Source organism: Anoplopoma fimbria, chromosome 17 (genome assembly GCF_027596085.1).
Source record: "Anoplopoma fimbria isolate UVic2021 breed Golden Eagle Sablefish chromosome 17, Afim_UVic_2022, whole genome shotgun sequence".
Lineage (NCBI taxonomy): Eukaryota > Metazoa > Chordata > Actinopteri > Perciformes > Anoplopomatidae > Anoplopoma > Anoplopoma fimbria.
In genome coordinates this window covers 781,456-798,164 of record NC_072465.1, presented here as the reverse complement: position 1 = coordinate 798,164, position 16,709 = coordinate 781,456, and the positions used below count along the sequence as shown (strand labels likewise).

The 16,709-nt window shown below is 35.9% G+C and overlaps 1 protein-coding gene across 2 annotated transcripts; it reads right to left on the bottom strand.

Moving 5' to 3' along the window:
- Positions 1-1,350: 1,350 nt before the first annotated feature.
- Positions 1,351-16,656, bottom strand: LOC129105272 (natural resistance-associated macrophage protein 2-like). 2 transcript variants are annotated; one of them, XM_054616202.1, is made up of 17 exons: positions 16,505-16,656; positions 13,427-13,511; positions 11,589-11,725; positions 11,261-11,380; positions 10,638-10,757; positions 10,288-10,394; positions 10,124-10,194; positions 9,970-10,037; positions 9,702-9,857; positions 9,113-9,271; positions 8,881-8,967; positions 8,060-8,179; positions 7,821-7,970; positions 7,603-7,676; positions 7,024-7,177; positions 6,535-6,588; positions 1,351-4,117 (listed from the first exon to the last, which is right to left on the bottom strand). In XM_054616202.1, the coding sequence occupies exons 2-17, from the start codon at positions 13,458-13,460 to the stop codon at positions 4,046-4,048; spliced, it is 1,683 nt and encodes a 560-aa protein (XP_054472177.1). In that variant the 5' UTR covers positions 13,461-13,511; positions 16,505-16,656; the 3' UTR covers positions 1,351-4,045. The 2 variants fall into 2 exon arrangements, with proteins under 2 accessions (XP_054472177.1, XP_054472178.1); XM_054616203.1 differs by lacking the exons at positions 13,427-13,511; positions 16,505-16,656 and adding an exon at positions 12,801-12,891.
- Between the last annotated feature and the right edge of the window lie 53 nt (positions 16,657-16,709).

Genomic DNA, 16,709 nt, shown 5'->3' with positions numbered 1-16,709 from the left:
ACAACTACACAGACAATAAATACACATACTATACAACTACACAGACAATAAATACACATACTATACAACTACACAGACAATAAATACACATACTATACAACTACAAACACAATAAATACACATAATAAAACACAATAAAACATAATAAAACTACAATAATAAAACAGACAATAAAACACAATAAAACATAATAAAACAATAAAACACAATAAAACATAAAAAATAATAAAACATAATAAAACACAATAAAACACAATAAAAATAATAAAACACAAACAATAAAACATAATAAAACACAATAAAACATAATAAAACACAATAAAACATAATAAAACACAATAAAACACAATAAAACATAATAAAACATAATAAAACACAATAAAACATAATAAAACACAATAAAACATAATAAAACATAATAAAACATACAGCATTCACATCAGACTTTTGACTTGGTCTCAACACAACTGTGCCTCTGAGATCAAGACTCTGGCTTATCAATGATGTGGAATAGTAAGTTAGTTATTGTGGGATTTCTGAATGGAAACCGATAATTGAATCACTATAGTGTGAAACATGATATACTGGACCTCTCAGCACAGCAGAGAGCTCTCCTTCATTTCAAAGACATTTTACTGGTTTTATGCAGTTATCGACTGAAATGAACTAAAAACGAACACAGTGTGCAGGAAGGATCATGGGACAGATATTACCCCTTTAGCTCACATAAAATGTAATTGGTTTTACACTTTAAATGATAATTATTTGATGTAAGACCATGTAAAAAATGGGAAGTTTTGAAAGTCAGACACTATTCATAAAGTAATTGCTGGTAGCCCTATCCCAACCCTGCATCATGCTTATTTTGTGCTGTGATGCTTAATGACAATTACCTTCGAGCTGTCAAATCAGAGGGACTAATGTATGTGTTCCCCAGCAATAGGAAAAACAAAGATGTACAACATGAAGTAGCTAAATGGAATTCAACTATCATTAATTAAAAAAAGCATATTGGGTGGCAGGATGGATAACCAAAAGCAGTCCAACAGCATTAATAACCACTACTGATAAAATTACTTAGAACACATTTAATGAGTCCATCAAGAGGCAATAGCATTATAATATAAGTATTAAATACATAACAAAAAAGTTAAAAACAATGTAAAACTGATAGTAAGTCGGTATACTATATATTCCTTTGTCCTAAAAGAGAAACATGGGGTTTGGTCTTCAGAACCTATATTTTCTACGTAGGTAGACATTTTTATAAATAAGACCCAAATACAGTTTTTCAATGATCTTTTTCACTAAAAGAAGAATAAATTGAGATTCAGAAACAATAAGGATTTATAAAAGTATTTTTACTTTTTATATTCAACAAGAAAAAAAACAACATTAAAAAAACATAACAGAGACGGCAGATCAGATCAACAACAGATCTGGTGAGAAAAATAAAATATCATACTGTATCATACTGTTCACTTGAATCAAATAAAATAACACATTTCATCTATTTTACAATACAGCACAGTGCCAATTTACTTTCTGGCAATGGAACCAGATAATGGTCTCTGGCAATCGCAACAGGCGTTCCCATATTCAGACACTTTACAATGCAACACATTATGCAGTAATCAATAAAACATTTGGTATAACTGAGGACATTACCATGTTTTGCATACATTTCACTAGAAGCTATTATATAAAACAGCCAGACTTACATTCTTGGACCAAATGCATGTGTCCTGCAGTGAGATATGTTCACTGAATGTTGAGTCCTCCCAACATCAATCGCTCACTGCTGAGCATTGATTTTTTTTGCTGTGATTTCATCAATGCTCCTCCAATATGTGAAAATATTCGATAATTATTCACTATATATTCAGTTTTCATGTATTTAATAACACCATGGCCCATTTCTTTTGTAATTAAGTGCTGGTTCTTTTATTATTTTTAATTGTTTGTTTACGTTGCTTTGCAAGCATGAAATTACCAAAAAGGTATTTTGCACAAATGTATAGAAAGTATGATGACAAATGCAGAACACAATGGCTAAAAGAAAACACATTTAAAAACATGTTTCACTTTAAAAAAAAGCACTCTGTACCTCAACCCTACCACACATATTATTATAATGATTCTAATTGTTTTACTTGTGTACAACAATATGAGATTCTTGTATTGGTTTGTAATCGTTTTTGACTGGATCGTGTGCTAGAGATCAAAGAAATAAGGCACAATGGTGAATACAGGAGGCACTGTGGTCATCTGCACAGTAATGATATCATACAAGTGCAGTTCAGTGTTTGGTCAAGGAAAAAGTTTGGTTTATTTATAAGCCCAAACCAGCAATGCACAATCTTAACACTCAAGTTTTTTAATTGATTCTTTTGTTGTTTGACATTATTATTATATATCACTTTCTGTCTTTTTCTCTATTGTCTTTCCTGCACTCTTTTTAGTTCACATTATAACTACTTGTCTTATTTTCTGTAAAATGATGTGTTATATTAGCATTCTGTTGCTAAGCTAACACTTGTCTCCCATATTTGAAACAGTCTTTTGTACAATTACAATCTCCCATTATACTCCTGGTACACCGGAGTCGAGTAACAAAAGCATCTTGTTAGGACACAAGAAGCCCTGGGATACAATGAACATGACAATGCTGCTTCTCATGATGCAACACATCATCACGTCATATTTAGCATTTACTGTACCTCACATATTTGCACCACTGCCAACTTTTTCTTCCATATTCATTTCAGAAAACAAATGTCATATTATTCTGTAATAATATGCACTTTTTCTCAACAAACCCTCTCGCAAATTTTGCTAAATGAAAAAAGGCTGAGGATATAAATCCCCCAAAAGCTGAAGTTAAAGAAAATGAAAACATTTGAAACCAATCAGACATCCACTAAATAATTTATGAAAAAATTAAACTACGCATAAATAAAAATATTTAAACAACCTGGTCTAAGCTTAACTGAGAAGGAACTTTAGGAGAGAAAAAAATAAATAAAAAATAATAGAAGATACCAAAATATTAGATTACAATGTGTGAGAAATCGATAAATAAGATGCCTGCGACTGCCTCAAACAGCATTAAAATGAGTGTCTGCTGCCACAGTGTCTTTATGAGATACTAGCACAAAGTAGTCCTACACATGTTGACTTAATTCAAAAAGAAATTATGACTGGCCCTTTAAAGATTTTGGAAACACAAAGGCCTTATGTTTCAGACCTTATCTCCAGGAACGGAACTTTGCAGCATCTAAAATAGATGCATAACTGTGCATGTAATGACATAAAACTGTCATTCTCTTTATTATTGTATAAAACACAGAAAAAAAGTTTCACATAAATATTTAATATATTTCTCAAGTGTTAAATTCATATTTTATATATTTATTATTTATTTGACTTTTGTTAACATCTAGATACATTTTTTACATCAATTAAGATTTTGTCTGAATGTAAGAAGGAATAAAGGGCAGCTGTTCAGTCCCCAACAATTTAAAAAAAATATTTTAGCATCATGCTGCAGCTTTGGTTATTTTTAATAATAAAACATACAGCATTCACATCAGACTTTTTACTTGGTCTCAACACAACTGTGCCTCTGAGATCAAGACTCTGGCTTATCAATGATGTGGAATAGTAAGTTAGTTATTGTGGGATTTCTGAATGGAAACCGATAATTGAATCACTATAGTGTGAAACATGATATACTGGACCTTAAGGTGTGATTGTTTTGCCAAAAACGTCAAATAGTTCCCTGTGTCACAGTCACTTAATTCTTTCAGACATATTAAACCATTATTTGCGTAAACAATAGTTAGTTGAGGTGGCTGAGACATTTGCGATGGAAAAACATCCATCATTGGATTAGACATGGGTGTGTGTACTGCACTGTGTACTAAAAGGACACTTTAAAAAACGTGTTAGGCACAGAGAGGCGAGGACAAACACATACTGGCCGAGCTTCAGTGGTCCCACGCTTCGGTCGGTTCATCAGGTCAACATTGGCTCATAATATATCCTATCTCTCAACAAGAGTATCAGTGTCCATGTCCGTCAGTAAGTAAATGTCTGTGTGCCGTGACAGCTGCATCTGAAAGAGAGAGAAGAGATGGAGGTCGTGTCAGTGAGGACAGAGCTGCACACAGATGGTCAACCAAACACATAAATCAGCAAAAAAATGTTGAGGACAAAAAGAAAACAATTTTTCCATTGAATTTTCCATTATTTGCAGTGTTATGAAATTTAGAAACTGCTCCCCCATTCTGCTTACTTGAAAAAAAATAAAACTCAGCTATCTGCTAGCTAGTTGTGGTAATAATGACCTGTGAAAGCCTGTGTTACTGCAGCTCTTTTTATAGAACTCTAAATATACAGTAGCTTTATTCTTTTTTTTTTTTAGGGAATTAAACTTAGAGACTGCAGATACACAGAATGAAAAATGGTTTACTGTATTGCAGTTTAGAATAAATATGCAAAATGAAATATATAATATTTAATAATTATAGGAAAATCAATGCTGTGTTTTGATTTGTGGTAAATAGAAGGCAATCAGGTCACAATTTGAATTAGATTTTTTTTAGAATTACAGAAGGGTCTCACCTTGGGTCAAAGTGATAATCTTCAAAATTCAACTTTCCTCATTTAATCCTGGAAAGTCCTGCAAAAGAGCGTTTCTATAGACTGCCATAATGTTCTATCATCGTAAATTAAAAATAGAACAAAAGGATTTGGCCCCTTTGACCCTTTAATGATTACTTTATAATTAGCAGGTTGTACAGTAAGGCAAGTTATCAAGTTTAATACTTTATTTACTACATTTACATTTTTATCACGAAACTGCAACAAAACAGGAATCGTTACTGTATTTTAAAACTCAAATACATTTTTTTTTCAAATATGAGGTTTGATTACTTCATCATTTGTTTAACATTATTAATTCATAAACATTATATGGCTCAGACTGTTCGTTTTTCTTTATTTAATGTAGACTAACAGGTAAAACACAAATCAGAAATTCTTCTTCTTTAGACAGTCAGACAGAAGACGCCAACAAATGTCCATATATCCAGTATTTCCCATTTATTTTGAACACATTGGATGCTTTATCCAGTAGCAAGGACAGAAGCTTATTCATTCAAACCCAAAGAGCAGAAATGAGTGATAACTTCAGTGAACACATTGACATTTTCAGTTCAAATGTGCTTGTCAGTGAGGTATTGATATGAAGTAACCGTAGCCTTAAAACCTTGAGAGAAACTTTATGAAAGCTTTCTAGAACTCTGAACCAGAAGGCTGCAACTGTACCACTGTTAACGGTTAATACGATAACCTGAGGTCTTTACTGTGATCACTGTATGAACTGTGAGCTACACAGCTCATGTCCAACATATTAGTTAATATGCACATTTTACTTGCATACTTTGATTAGACAAACAGGACAGTGTTGTGTCGTTGTCCACTATTAATTTCCACATCAAACAACTTGCTCAACTTATCTTGATTTAAACCAAGTTGGACAGATTGATACAAAACTGAAGGTAGATTGGGTTTAGTCTCAGCTGAAAATCTACTAATGAGTCTGAGAGTGGACATGATGGCACTTGTCTTACATTAAAATATGAGTTGTTAATTAAAAGAGGGCTCACGGAGAGCAGAGTGCTTGATGCAGCTAGCATTAGTGTGTGTCTTAGGGAACATAGGAAAGATTTAAAAAACTATTATGTTAACAATAATAGTAAATAACAATTTAAAGAAATCAAACAGTTAGAAACATTATAAGCTCAACAGCACAGAAGAAATGCAAAAGACATTATTGTCGTGCTGCAAATGTGGGATATTTTACATCTTTCTGAGCTGCTCTGCTTCTCCCACACTCAAGTTAACCAACTTGTGGTCTGGTTAGATTAAGTTTGATATCGTTAACTTTTAACTGATGTCAGCCATCATCATCCTTGTGACGACCAAAGTATGTGAAGTGTGTTTTCACAAATGATGCGGTGAAAATACAAGCTGAACTGCTGGTTTGTCTAGTGTAGCTAACTTTTTATAAAAATTGAAAATCTTGTTTAGAGATACAAATAATTGGGTTAATCATCAATAGAGGTGCGTTTTATAAACCACTCATGTCACAGTATGTTGCTTTCTAAGCAGAGGTGTATACAGTTATTGCGTTTTTAGGATTGTAACAATTATTGATTTGCCAATGATTTGTATTTGCTTAGTAGTCAAACACTGGCCTTAAAATAATCTGTGCTATTGTGCTATCGGTTTTGTTTATTGGGTACCTAGATAGCACCAAATTCTGATACCCAGCCCAACAAAACAAACATGTGACATTAGCAGCAAAAAGGTGCTTTCATCATCCTACATGATCTAGAAAAGTATTGGTTGTGTACAGGGCTCAGAGTGTCCAAGAGGAAACAGGAATGCTGGTGGTTACTGTCCTGTTCGGCTCTAGGAGTCGTACTCAGACTGCTCCTCAATGAACACAGCAGGTGGATTGCTTACCCTGCTGCCAAAGTCCAGGCATGAAACCCCCAAGGCAACCAAACAATGCCACACCTGTAAACAACGACAAGAGGAGAGAGCAGTCAAGACACAGCCAGGTTTGAGCACACTGCAGTGTAAAATATGTTTTTAAAAAAATGCTTGAGATAAGAAGTTTAAATACAAGGAACAGTCCTATTTCAAAATTAAACTTTACAAACAAAAGTTTACTCCAACACTGAAATCCTGCAAACAAATAACTTATTGCATCTGAATAGGAAACCAATAGAATAAATCACAACTAATCTTACATCTGTATCTGTAATTTAACTATACTGGTAATGTTAAGGGCTTAAAAACACCTTTAAGCATGCTCACACTTCTTAAGTTGGCACCTTATTGTGTCTGTGCGTGTGTGTGTTTTATAGCACTATAGTTTGTCATCAAAAATGTTCTAAAGCCAAAACATTGTCTGAGAAGTGAACGTAAAGTTTTAGTAATTTGACTCACCAGGTAGCCTACAAAGCAGAGATAGGCTACGGTGAGCAGAGCAGCAAAAACGTAGAGCAGGACACTGTTCAGCGCCGTCACGTAAACCACCACAAAGTACATGTTGATTGCACAAACCACCAGGATGATGACCCCTCCGGAAATCTTCCACACCCTAAAGAAAGAGGCAGTTTATTTAGATCATTAGTCTCCTGGAAATACTTTCTTCTAACAGTTACACTACTGAGTAAATTCCTAGTTTGTTTTTGGCCTTTCTACAAACAACATTGGATATTTTTCTCATAAACAGCATCCAACGAAATTATTTGCCAGAAAAAGGACGAACATTCGGTAAACATCAATTTAAAAATAACTGGAACAGAGTCATTAACATGAGCAAACAAGTTGCATTTTAGTTCTCAATGAATAACTAAACAGAGACCTCCACCACAACAAATGCACCAGCTGGCTGTCAAACTGAAATAGATCATGCCTTTCACTTCTTCATTTTCAAGCTGAAATTACTTTGATCCTAAGACACATCCTGAAAATACAGATACAGGTATTACTGATTAAAAAAAAAGTAAACAATTCACTCACAGTCCGTTTGCAAAGTCGTTCATTATTGATGTCAGACTGGTGAAGGTCAGAATTGGGATCAAAGCAAATGGTAGCTGTTGAACAGAAAGAGAAGGCAAAGCGATTATTTCTACAGTATTATGCACTAAATAATAGGGCAGAGTAAATGGCTGGTTATGTTAAAGTACTTTTTTGGCCGATGGATTTGGTAAGGGCTTTTAGAAATGATTCTTCCTGACCTGCATGCTTTGAAGTACGTTGAGGAAGTCATTCATCCCCGTCAGATGTTGAACGTCCTGAAAAATGGCTACCAGCAGTGTAGGCGTGATGGCGATGGAGCGGGTCAGCAGCACACGAGCAAAACGGGACCACCGCAGGTTCAGGAAACCCTTTGTAAAACACAAAATTAAAAACATGAGCATACACACTTCTCTTTTTTCAACACATTTCCTGCTCAATAACCAATAGGAACTCTTACCTCCATGACAAACTGCCCAGAGTAAGTGCCTGTCATGGTGGAACTCTGTCCAGCTGCAAGGATCCCGATAGCCCAGATGTAGAGCGCTGCAGGGCCAAAGAAACAGCCCAGGACCACTCCCTGAACACACAGACATACCCACAGAAATAAATGATAAATCACACATCTATCTATTATCACTTAAAAGATAAAGAGACTTGGTTCATTTAAGTTTGTTATGTTCTTAACGAGATATAATCCTTATTGTTATTAGCTGCACCCGTTTGCTGTGACAAAGTAAATTAATAGCATACAATATGTGTACTACACTAATTGTCACAATATCTCGTTTCTGGTGCACATATTGCATAATTTCTATAAAATGGTTTAGTGTGTTGATTTATTGTATACTAACAAGAATAGTATATAATATAAACTATATACAATATGTATGTAGTATGGAAATAGGACACAGCTCAAATGTGGATCATAAAAAGGTCTACAAGTAAATGTACTGTGTCCTTTTTTCTGTGTCCCTATTATATAAATGGTGTAGAATTTGTACTATACACTAAAATAAATGTGCTTTGTCTCAATTTGGATACTTCCGTTTGTACATTTCTATGTAGTACACTGTGAACACTATGTACTTACTTGCGGGTATGTATAATACTCTGTATTTTGCCATACTTTTCAGTGCGATCCTGCTCATGCACTCAAATAGCAAGTATAGTTAAGGAAGAGCGCAAATTGTGATTTGTACTAACAGGAAGTGATTTAATATGTCCTCCAACGTCAATGCAGCTATAATTTATTGTTGTTGTGGTGAAGACCAAACGTACCCCTTTGTAGATGTCCACCTCCAGTGTGTCGTTGTTGAGAGGGAAGAGCTGTGTGTGAGGGCTGCCGGTTGCATTGCACTGACTATGCTGCAACCAGGAACACAAACATGTTGAGCCACAACTTAAGGCTCTGAACACTTAGTGTCAACAGTAGTAGTCAGAAAACAATTATTACACTGTGTTTAAGCATCGGCAGTAAAGAGATAAAAGATTGTTTATACTGTATACCAACCATTTCAATATTGGTTTTATTGAAGAAGGCCTGAGCAAACACTGCTACGACGAAGACGTTGATGAGGAAGGAGATGAAGAGAGCAATAGTTGACTCGATGAAGTAGTACTTGTTGGCTTCCTTTACGTCGTTCTTATTTTTGCGATCAATATCCCGAGACTGATAGATATGAAAATAAACAGAACAGCACTTAACTTTCATTGAACACCCAAAGTCTGCGTTAAGAATGTTTTAAAATGGCATTCATACTAATGAGCTTATGGTATAATTTATACGGTTTGTCAAACGCTGACAAATATGCTACAAGTTTTCTATAAGAAATATGCATGAGTCCACTTATCAGTTAATCATAGCTAAGTGAAGGGTCAAATTGATAAAAAAACATCTAAATTTAGAACTATTGTAAACTCAATGTAAACTTAAATTCTTAACTGGGTTCCTGGGGTTGTGACAAGTTCTACCTATTTTGTAACACTTATATTCCATGTTGTTATTAAAAACTCTTCACTAACCTGTACAATTCATCTGTCAAATTACTTCTAACTAGAAAAATTCACATTTCTCAAGATAAAACAAATATGCCTCTAACCTTGACCAGCGCTGAGTGCAGGTAGATGTTGTGTGGCATGATGACGGCTCCTACAATTCCCACCGCCTGCTCCAGCTGCACAGGCCCACAGTCGGCACAGTAAGGTGTGAACATCCCCTTCAGCAGCTCCGCTTGGTTTGGCTTGACCAGCACATACTGCAGGCAAAATACAGTCAAACATGTCATGGTGCAATAAACGCTGTGGCAAAAACCCTATCAGCTGTCAACAAACACTTGAATTATATTGCAATTGGTAAGGGACTATTACCTCGTAACCAAAGCTCAGAGCCATTACAGTGATGAGAAAGCCAAAGAAAGCTTCAAGTTTCCTCAAGCCTGCGAGGAGATAAAAACTGTATCAACACTGGGATGCACAGCTTTCTTAAACATTGATTGACAAGTAAGTGATGGTGGATCCATACCGTATTTGTCTAGAAAGAGAAACACAAACGTGTCTGTGATGGTGATGAGAACTCCTGCCCAAAGTGGAATCCTGAAGGAGATAGAGAAAACCTACAGTAACTCAACAACATTACAGAAATACATTCTTTGCAATCTCTCAAAATGTTTGGAAGACAGACGGTACCTGCCCACAGAGAGAAGGTTGAGAGCGATGGCACAGCCAATGACCTCCTGCATGTCTGAGCCAATAATCGCCAGCTCTACCATCAGCCAAAGGATGACCCGAGGAACCTGAAAAAGAAAGAAAAGATTGAAGATACTATCAGTGAGCAGATTTGAATCATCTCTTTTGAAACTGAAACTTTACTGAAGCTGATATATCCTATATGTTTGCTTCTCATTATCCAACAAAATGTAGGAATTTGAAATCAATAATGGACGGCTCTTATTGACTACAGTCACATTCATTAAATAAGTTAATGTCCAACAAGAAAAGGGAAGTTAAGATATTTGATAAGAATGAGGAACGCTTACTGTGGGATATTGGCGGTTGCAGACTTCAGCCAGGTGCATCCCAGTGACGACCCCAAGGCGTGCAGCTAACCTCTGTAACAGCAGCCCAATGATGGTGGCTCCAAGGAGAATCCACAGGAGCTGTGACAGAAAGATAAACATTAAGTCAAATTTGATACTTTCTTTCTATATGGGACATTTACTTGGGCAGACAATATCAAAAAAGCTGCACTGCATACATTTTGGTCTCTGTTATGCTCTAAAGCTGACATTAAAAACTGGTAATTCTTTTTAATCATACAATGAAAAGTGATAGCATAGCAAAAAACCATTTCACATATGATGCTTTGTGAAATATAATGATGCAGCTCATTGTGTCACTGCCACACCAAAAAATGAAACTTTTAGCAAAAACTGGAGAACATATATATCGGCATGAAGAGAACAGGAAGGAAGGAACTGTGAAATCACTTCCTCAAATATGGAATAGAAAAAGCTCAAAAAGATACTAATAACCATTATACTGTATAATGGTTAATGTTTTGTCATTAATCAACAGCCATTAAAAAAGCAAAGTAAATTGGCAGAACAAACGTGTTTTGTTTGGATGTCTAGATCAACATTTCTACAGTTTTGTTTATCACCTTAAAGCCAGCTTTAGCTCCAGACTGCAGGTCAGACTCGATGTTCCCTGGATCCAAGTAAGCAATGCTCATCAAAAACCCTGGTCCAGTAAACGCCCAGAGCTTACGGAAACTGAACACCTGAATAGAGAGACAGCATGACGGATTTGATTAATATGGAATGAAATGAAATTATTTTGCTTCCCAAAAACTAACAAATTCTAATAAACTGAAAAGGGTAAAATCATTATACTTGATCATTCAAATTGATAATCACAGCTACATGTATGTGATTACATATGACTTCAGTTCCTTATTTTTCTATGACACAGCGGCTGTGAGACAGTACCTGGCTGACATTGTCTGGAATGGCCACCTTGTCTTCAAAGTATGTGGAGAAGGGTTCGTCCTGGGCCTCTGGTGAGGCAGGAGGAGAGATGGAGCTGTACTGGTCTGTCTGGACTCCATTCTCCTCAGGGGAGTCCTCTAACAAAACCACAGAGAAGAAAAACTAAAGTTAGTGACGAGAGAAGAGTAAGAAGAAGAAGTTATGCATTGCTGGAACACCAATAGGCTTTTCCATCAGTTGACAAACGCAGATAAAGTCTCTCAGCAACTCGTGTGCCATCAAGAAGTTTTGCTTTATTTTTACCAAGAGCTCATTTTTGTAGTTCTGATCATCATTCTGATTAGTTATGATAACCTTTTACTGACACGTTCATTGGTGAAATTTGGGGATGTGGCGCAATCACGACAACAATGTTCAATTGGCCACGCACCAGGATTTGAGTAATCTTATTCTATATCATGGTGCCATCAATGTAGAAGAACCCTAAGGTGGCCAGATATTTAAAAAAAACAAAAAACATTTGCCTAATTAAACCTTTTGGTCTCATCAAAAAAAAGAATCATTTCTAGACCTTTACTTTGCTACGAGCCTAATACTCCTGCTTTTCCGCAAATCCGTAAACAAACTTTCAAAACAGTCACAAACTTTTCTTCTGAGCTAAACTCAAGTTTTATAACGTTAATATTTATTTTAAAACAAATTGAAAGTGGGTTCTGACAAAACATGATTTTTTTTATCTGCATAAAGAAAGACCAGTGAGATTTTATATTTGAACAGAGGTACAGCAGATACACAGGAAACAGCAGCTTTGCCATAAAATATAAACCAAACCAGACATTTCAAGTTTTATTAATAACTTTAGAGAGCACAAAACACAGCTTTAATAATACTTTACTCTGGGAAATGTTTATACCAGTCTCTAAGACCTGTCTGTAGAGGTGCTTTAGTCTAAACACGTAAAGATTAAGTCATTTGTGGCAGTTTAATGACCAGAAGCAACCAATGTGAAAACCTCACTGCTGTTAAGCTAAAAGCAATTCAACCTCAATTTCAAAGCTGTGCACTCAGTAGTACAGTAATAACCTGCAATTAGGGCCACCTTATTCAAATAAACATGTATTATGAGAAACAGAGCTAAAGGAAAAGGATTATATACAAAAGATCATAAACATTTCTGACAATTTATACCAGTAAACAATGTGTACTACTCACTGAGTTTAGACCTTTCATTCTTCCCTTCCTTCATTTCCAACTCACTGCTGGTCCCAAAGTCCACTGTTCCCTAACACGGACTCTGCTTTTATATGACTCAGCCTTAATCAAGCATTTTTTGTCCTTAGATGTCACAAGGACATACTGGCATCACGCTTCCAAGAATAACCCGCAAAGAGAGAGAAGCAAAAACCAACACCCAGGCAGACACTCAATAATACACAACCGTAAGAACAAATAATATGCAGAGTGATCTTTTGTGCCTTTAACCCTTTAATTATTCACAGAGCATCACACAAGCAGTAATAAAGTTGATAAAAGAAGCAATGAGAATTAATAGCACTTTGATTCTCAAATAATTCCAAGGAATAAAGAAAACAAATTTTCCTTTTTGTATATATGTTGTCAGAGTTTGAATTTTCAAAAGGTTAAATCATGGCGCTGTGGTTACATGCATTGAGATAAAATGTACGTTTATTATTCTTTTAAGCTGCTCTGTCGGAATGGACACCGACACAGAATGTCTTTAACAGCCTTAACCAAAAGCCAAGAAGGTTTAATGTTGGAGAACATGGCAGGCGTGTCTGTAATGTGATGATCATGTTTCTGTTATCTTAAGCAGTTACCTTCGAGGAGGTCTCCTTCTTGCTCGGCCTTCATCAAGGAAGGCTGAGGGATCCCTGGGAACTTGAGGGATGAATTTTAGCCTCCCTGAAACAACAGTTAAATAATATGAAGGAGCATGAAAGACATGATGTTGAGGGTAAAACAGTAATTATCACGTAAGTGACGCTTTGCTTTCTTAAAAACAGACAAGCATTGAGCTAAAAAAGACTTGAGACTGGATTGATAAAGAAAATAACTTACTTTTTTCACAATAAGCAACTTAAACATGAGACATGAGTCATGACGGTGCAAGATTTTGTCATCCTTTCCCCCAAACAACATTCAAATTCACGAGTCATAAAAATTGACTAAGCAATATATTAACAGCATGTGAAAGGTCACTAAATTAATGGAAACCTTTAACAAGAAACCTTAAGTTGATCACTGGCGACGGAGTTTCACTTCTACCACATACATCCTTCCTCTCACACTCACAGTTTCAGAATAACATTAGTACTTCTTGAATTTCCCACCCAAAAGATGAAATAGAGTCCAGCTAGACAACTGTGTTGTAGAACACAATGTTCTGTGAGACAGAGAGCGTAGCCCCTCAGAAAGCACATGACTTTGGATCATGTGAGGCAAAGGACCAGCTTAGGCTGCAGACAGAGCAGCTTTCCCAACAGTCAAAGTTTCCATCAAAGTGCCACTTTCCTTAGAGCACAACTGACCACTGCTTTGAATAATTTAAATTATCAAATTGATAAGGCCCTCGGTACTTCGTTCAGTAGCAACAATGGATCTTACAAGATTATAATTTGTAATAATAATAAAGAATAATAAAATCCTTTTGGTGGATGGTGAAAGTGATCTCACATTGATGTTGTTTATATAAGTCATATCTCACTGTATGTTTGTCTGATGAATATGTGTACAAAAAAACTACAGGTGAACTACAGGTGTCTCGAGACATACTCAGGTTCTTTACGTACACATGAAGGAATAATTCTTTAGCTTTATTAATATTTAGTCCACTATTATGCTTATCTACCCTACATCTGACATACTGGTCCATGCACTGGTCCAAGCATGAACGCGGTTCCAGTCCTGGATTATGCAACTGTCTTTTACTGTGTCAGCATTAATCTTGTTAAACTCCAAGTCAACCCTGTGCGTGTGGTGATAAAAGAGATTTAGATAAAGTTTCCCAGCAGCTAAGAATTTGGTAAAACGGTATACATTATCCTCAACATTATTTAATGACTGCAACAGCACCATGAAGTTCAGGTATTACAACATATTTTATCAACTGAATGATTCATTTTGACTTTACCAAATGTTGTAAAGTTGGATTGGCCCATGTTGAACATGTAAAATTAAAATTAGAAATCCAAGTTTCCAAGAAACCACTACTCTTAGTCATTCATTCATCTGACTTCCCCAAAAAGCGTCTGCATCAACGAACACATAGTGACTTAATCAGCACAGAACAGCTTTAATAATCACTAAATCTATGACAACTCCCAAACTGGCAAATAATCTCTAATGTTACACCCTAGAATTATGGCCCTTGCAGGCTTTTATACCAGACACCAAAAAAAACTCAACACCCTAACACTGAAGTAAAAATCAAAGGAAACTGATTCTAAATGTTAACCAAGAATCATACATGACAAACTAAAATGTATTCCTGAATTAATGTTGACACGTTAGCTTATGATGTTATTGTCTGTGACAACTAAGTACAAATATTATTACAATTTCAAATGAGGACTCAGCAGCTCCAAAAAAATAGAAGACACATCCAACGCCAACACGGCTCTGCTCAACACATAAAACATTCAGCTGCTATGACGGTTTAAAGAAGAGTAATCTGTGGCTCTGTCCAACCAGTAAATCAAATATTCAAAGACTTGACTCGCCAAAAATTGGTCCATCAAGAACATACACACACCTCACAAACAGTACTACCAAAATGAACCATTCATTCCTACATGTAGAACCAAGAGCTTGCTTTGTTGCCCATCTTGACTCAAGTGATTGGTTTCTGATGTCCAAATGCAAATAATGAGCCATACTGAGGCTTGAAATTATTTAAAAGTAAAATTCAATACACATGCACAGGTCACGTTTTATGCCAAAGCAATTTTCTTTCCCGCTGACAACAGGCACATTTAAACCGACTTCCCAAATAGAGCGGCTGTGACTACAGATGGCAGTTAAGTTGTTGTGGCAGATTCAAGGTAGGTGAAATGAGGTGATAAATAAATATGTAAAACACAATTATGCATATAAACACAGAGTACACAGTTGATCAAGGTCTAGTAAATGACTGTAAAGATCCTAGAATATCCTAGAACTGAATGAACCTGTGATTTCAATAATACTGTAGTTTATTGGTGAATCTGAACAACAGTAATGACGACATGACGACTCACCTCTTCAAGAAGTGCTACCCTGAGACTTCCACTTAGCACTTATTGTATTCGTATTAGTTTGTTGCAATTATTGTTCTCGTAGTAATTTGCCTCTGCACTATACTTTTGCTCTGGTTTATGCTTTAAGATGCTTGTTTAAGAAAGGAGATGCACTTATGACTTCTGGTGACTAGTAGTTCTCTTGAATACCTATGTTGAATACACTTATTGTAAGTAGATTTGGATAAAAGCGTCTGCTAAATGACTGTAATGTAATGTAAATGTAATAAAAAAAACGTTGATTTTACTGCTCACGACTACTGGAATCCCAAAATAAATGATGTTTAAGGCTTGAGTTTGCCTTTAAGTGCAACACACCGGTGCACTATGAGAATGAAGTCTACCAGCAGTCAACCCTGTGTGCAAGTCATAATGTTGAAATAGTTTTAATGCATTTCACAAACTGCCAGTGTTTGAGGTAACTGGGGACGTTTGACCAAGCCTGCCAGATAATGAACACTGTAGACATGTGAACCAGAGCAGCCTCCATCAGATATGAACCCCTACACGGTGGATCTCCTGCTGCTACATAAGTGTGATCAAGCTAGCAAGTGTCCATGCTGTGTTAGCTGCCTGCTTGAATCAGATAGTTACCCTATCAAAGTGTGAAAACGGCCTTACCTGGTTACACGTTATGGGAGGGTTGTGTTTTGGCGATTAAATCAGCTTTTAAATTGACACCATGTGTGTCAATTTGAAGGAAGCAAAGTCGCACATTGTCAAGCTAAATCCTGTCAAAGTCGTGTCTTTCCATCTGAACTGTAAGTTCAAGAAGACTCAATGCGCATGTGCAGTAAACCGACTGTTCTGATTGGTTGATGCATTT

Coding starts and splice junctions, on each gene's coding strand:
- LOC129105272 (XM_054616202.1), bottom strand. CDS start 13,460: ATGAAGGCCGAGCAAGAAGGAGACCTCCTCGAAG. Junction 10,195..10,287: donor AACCTTCTCTCTGTGGGCAG/GTACCGTCTGTC, acceptor TATCTCCTTCAG/GATTCCACTTTGGGCAGGAG. Junction 7,971..8,059: donor CTGGGCAGTTTGTCATGGAG/GTAAGAGTTCCT, acceptor TGTTTTACAAAG/GGTTTCCTGAACCTGCGGTG.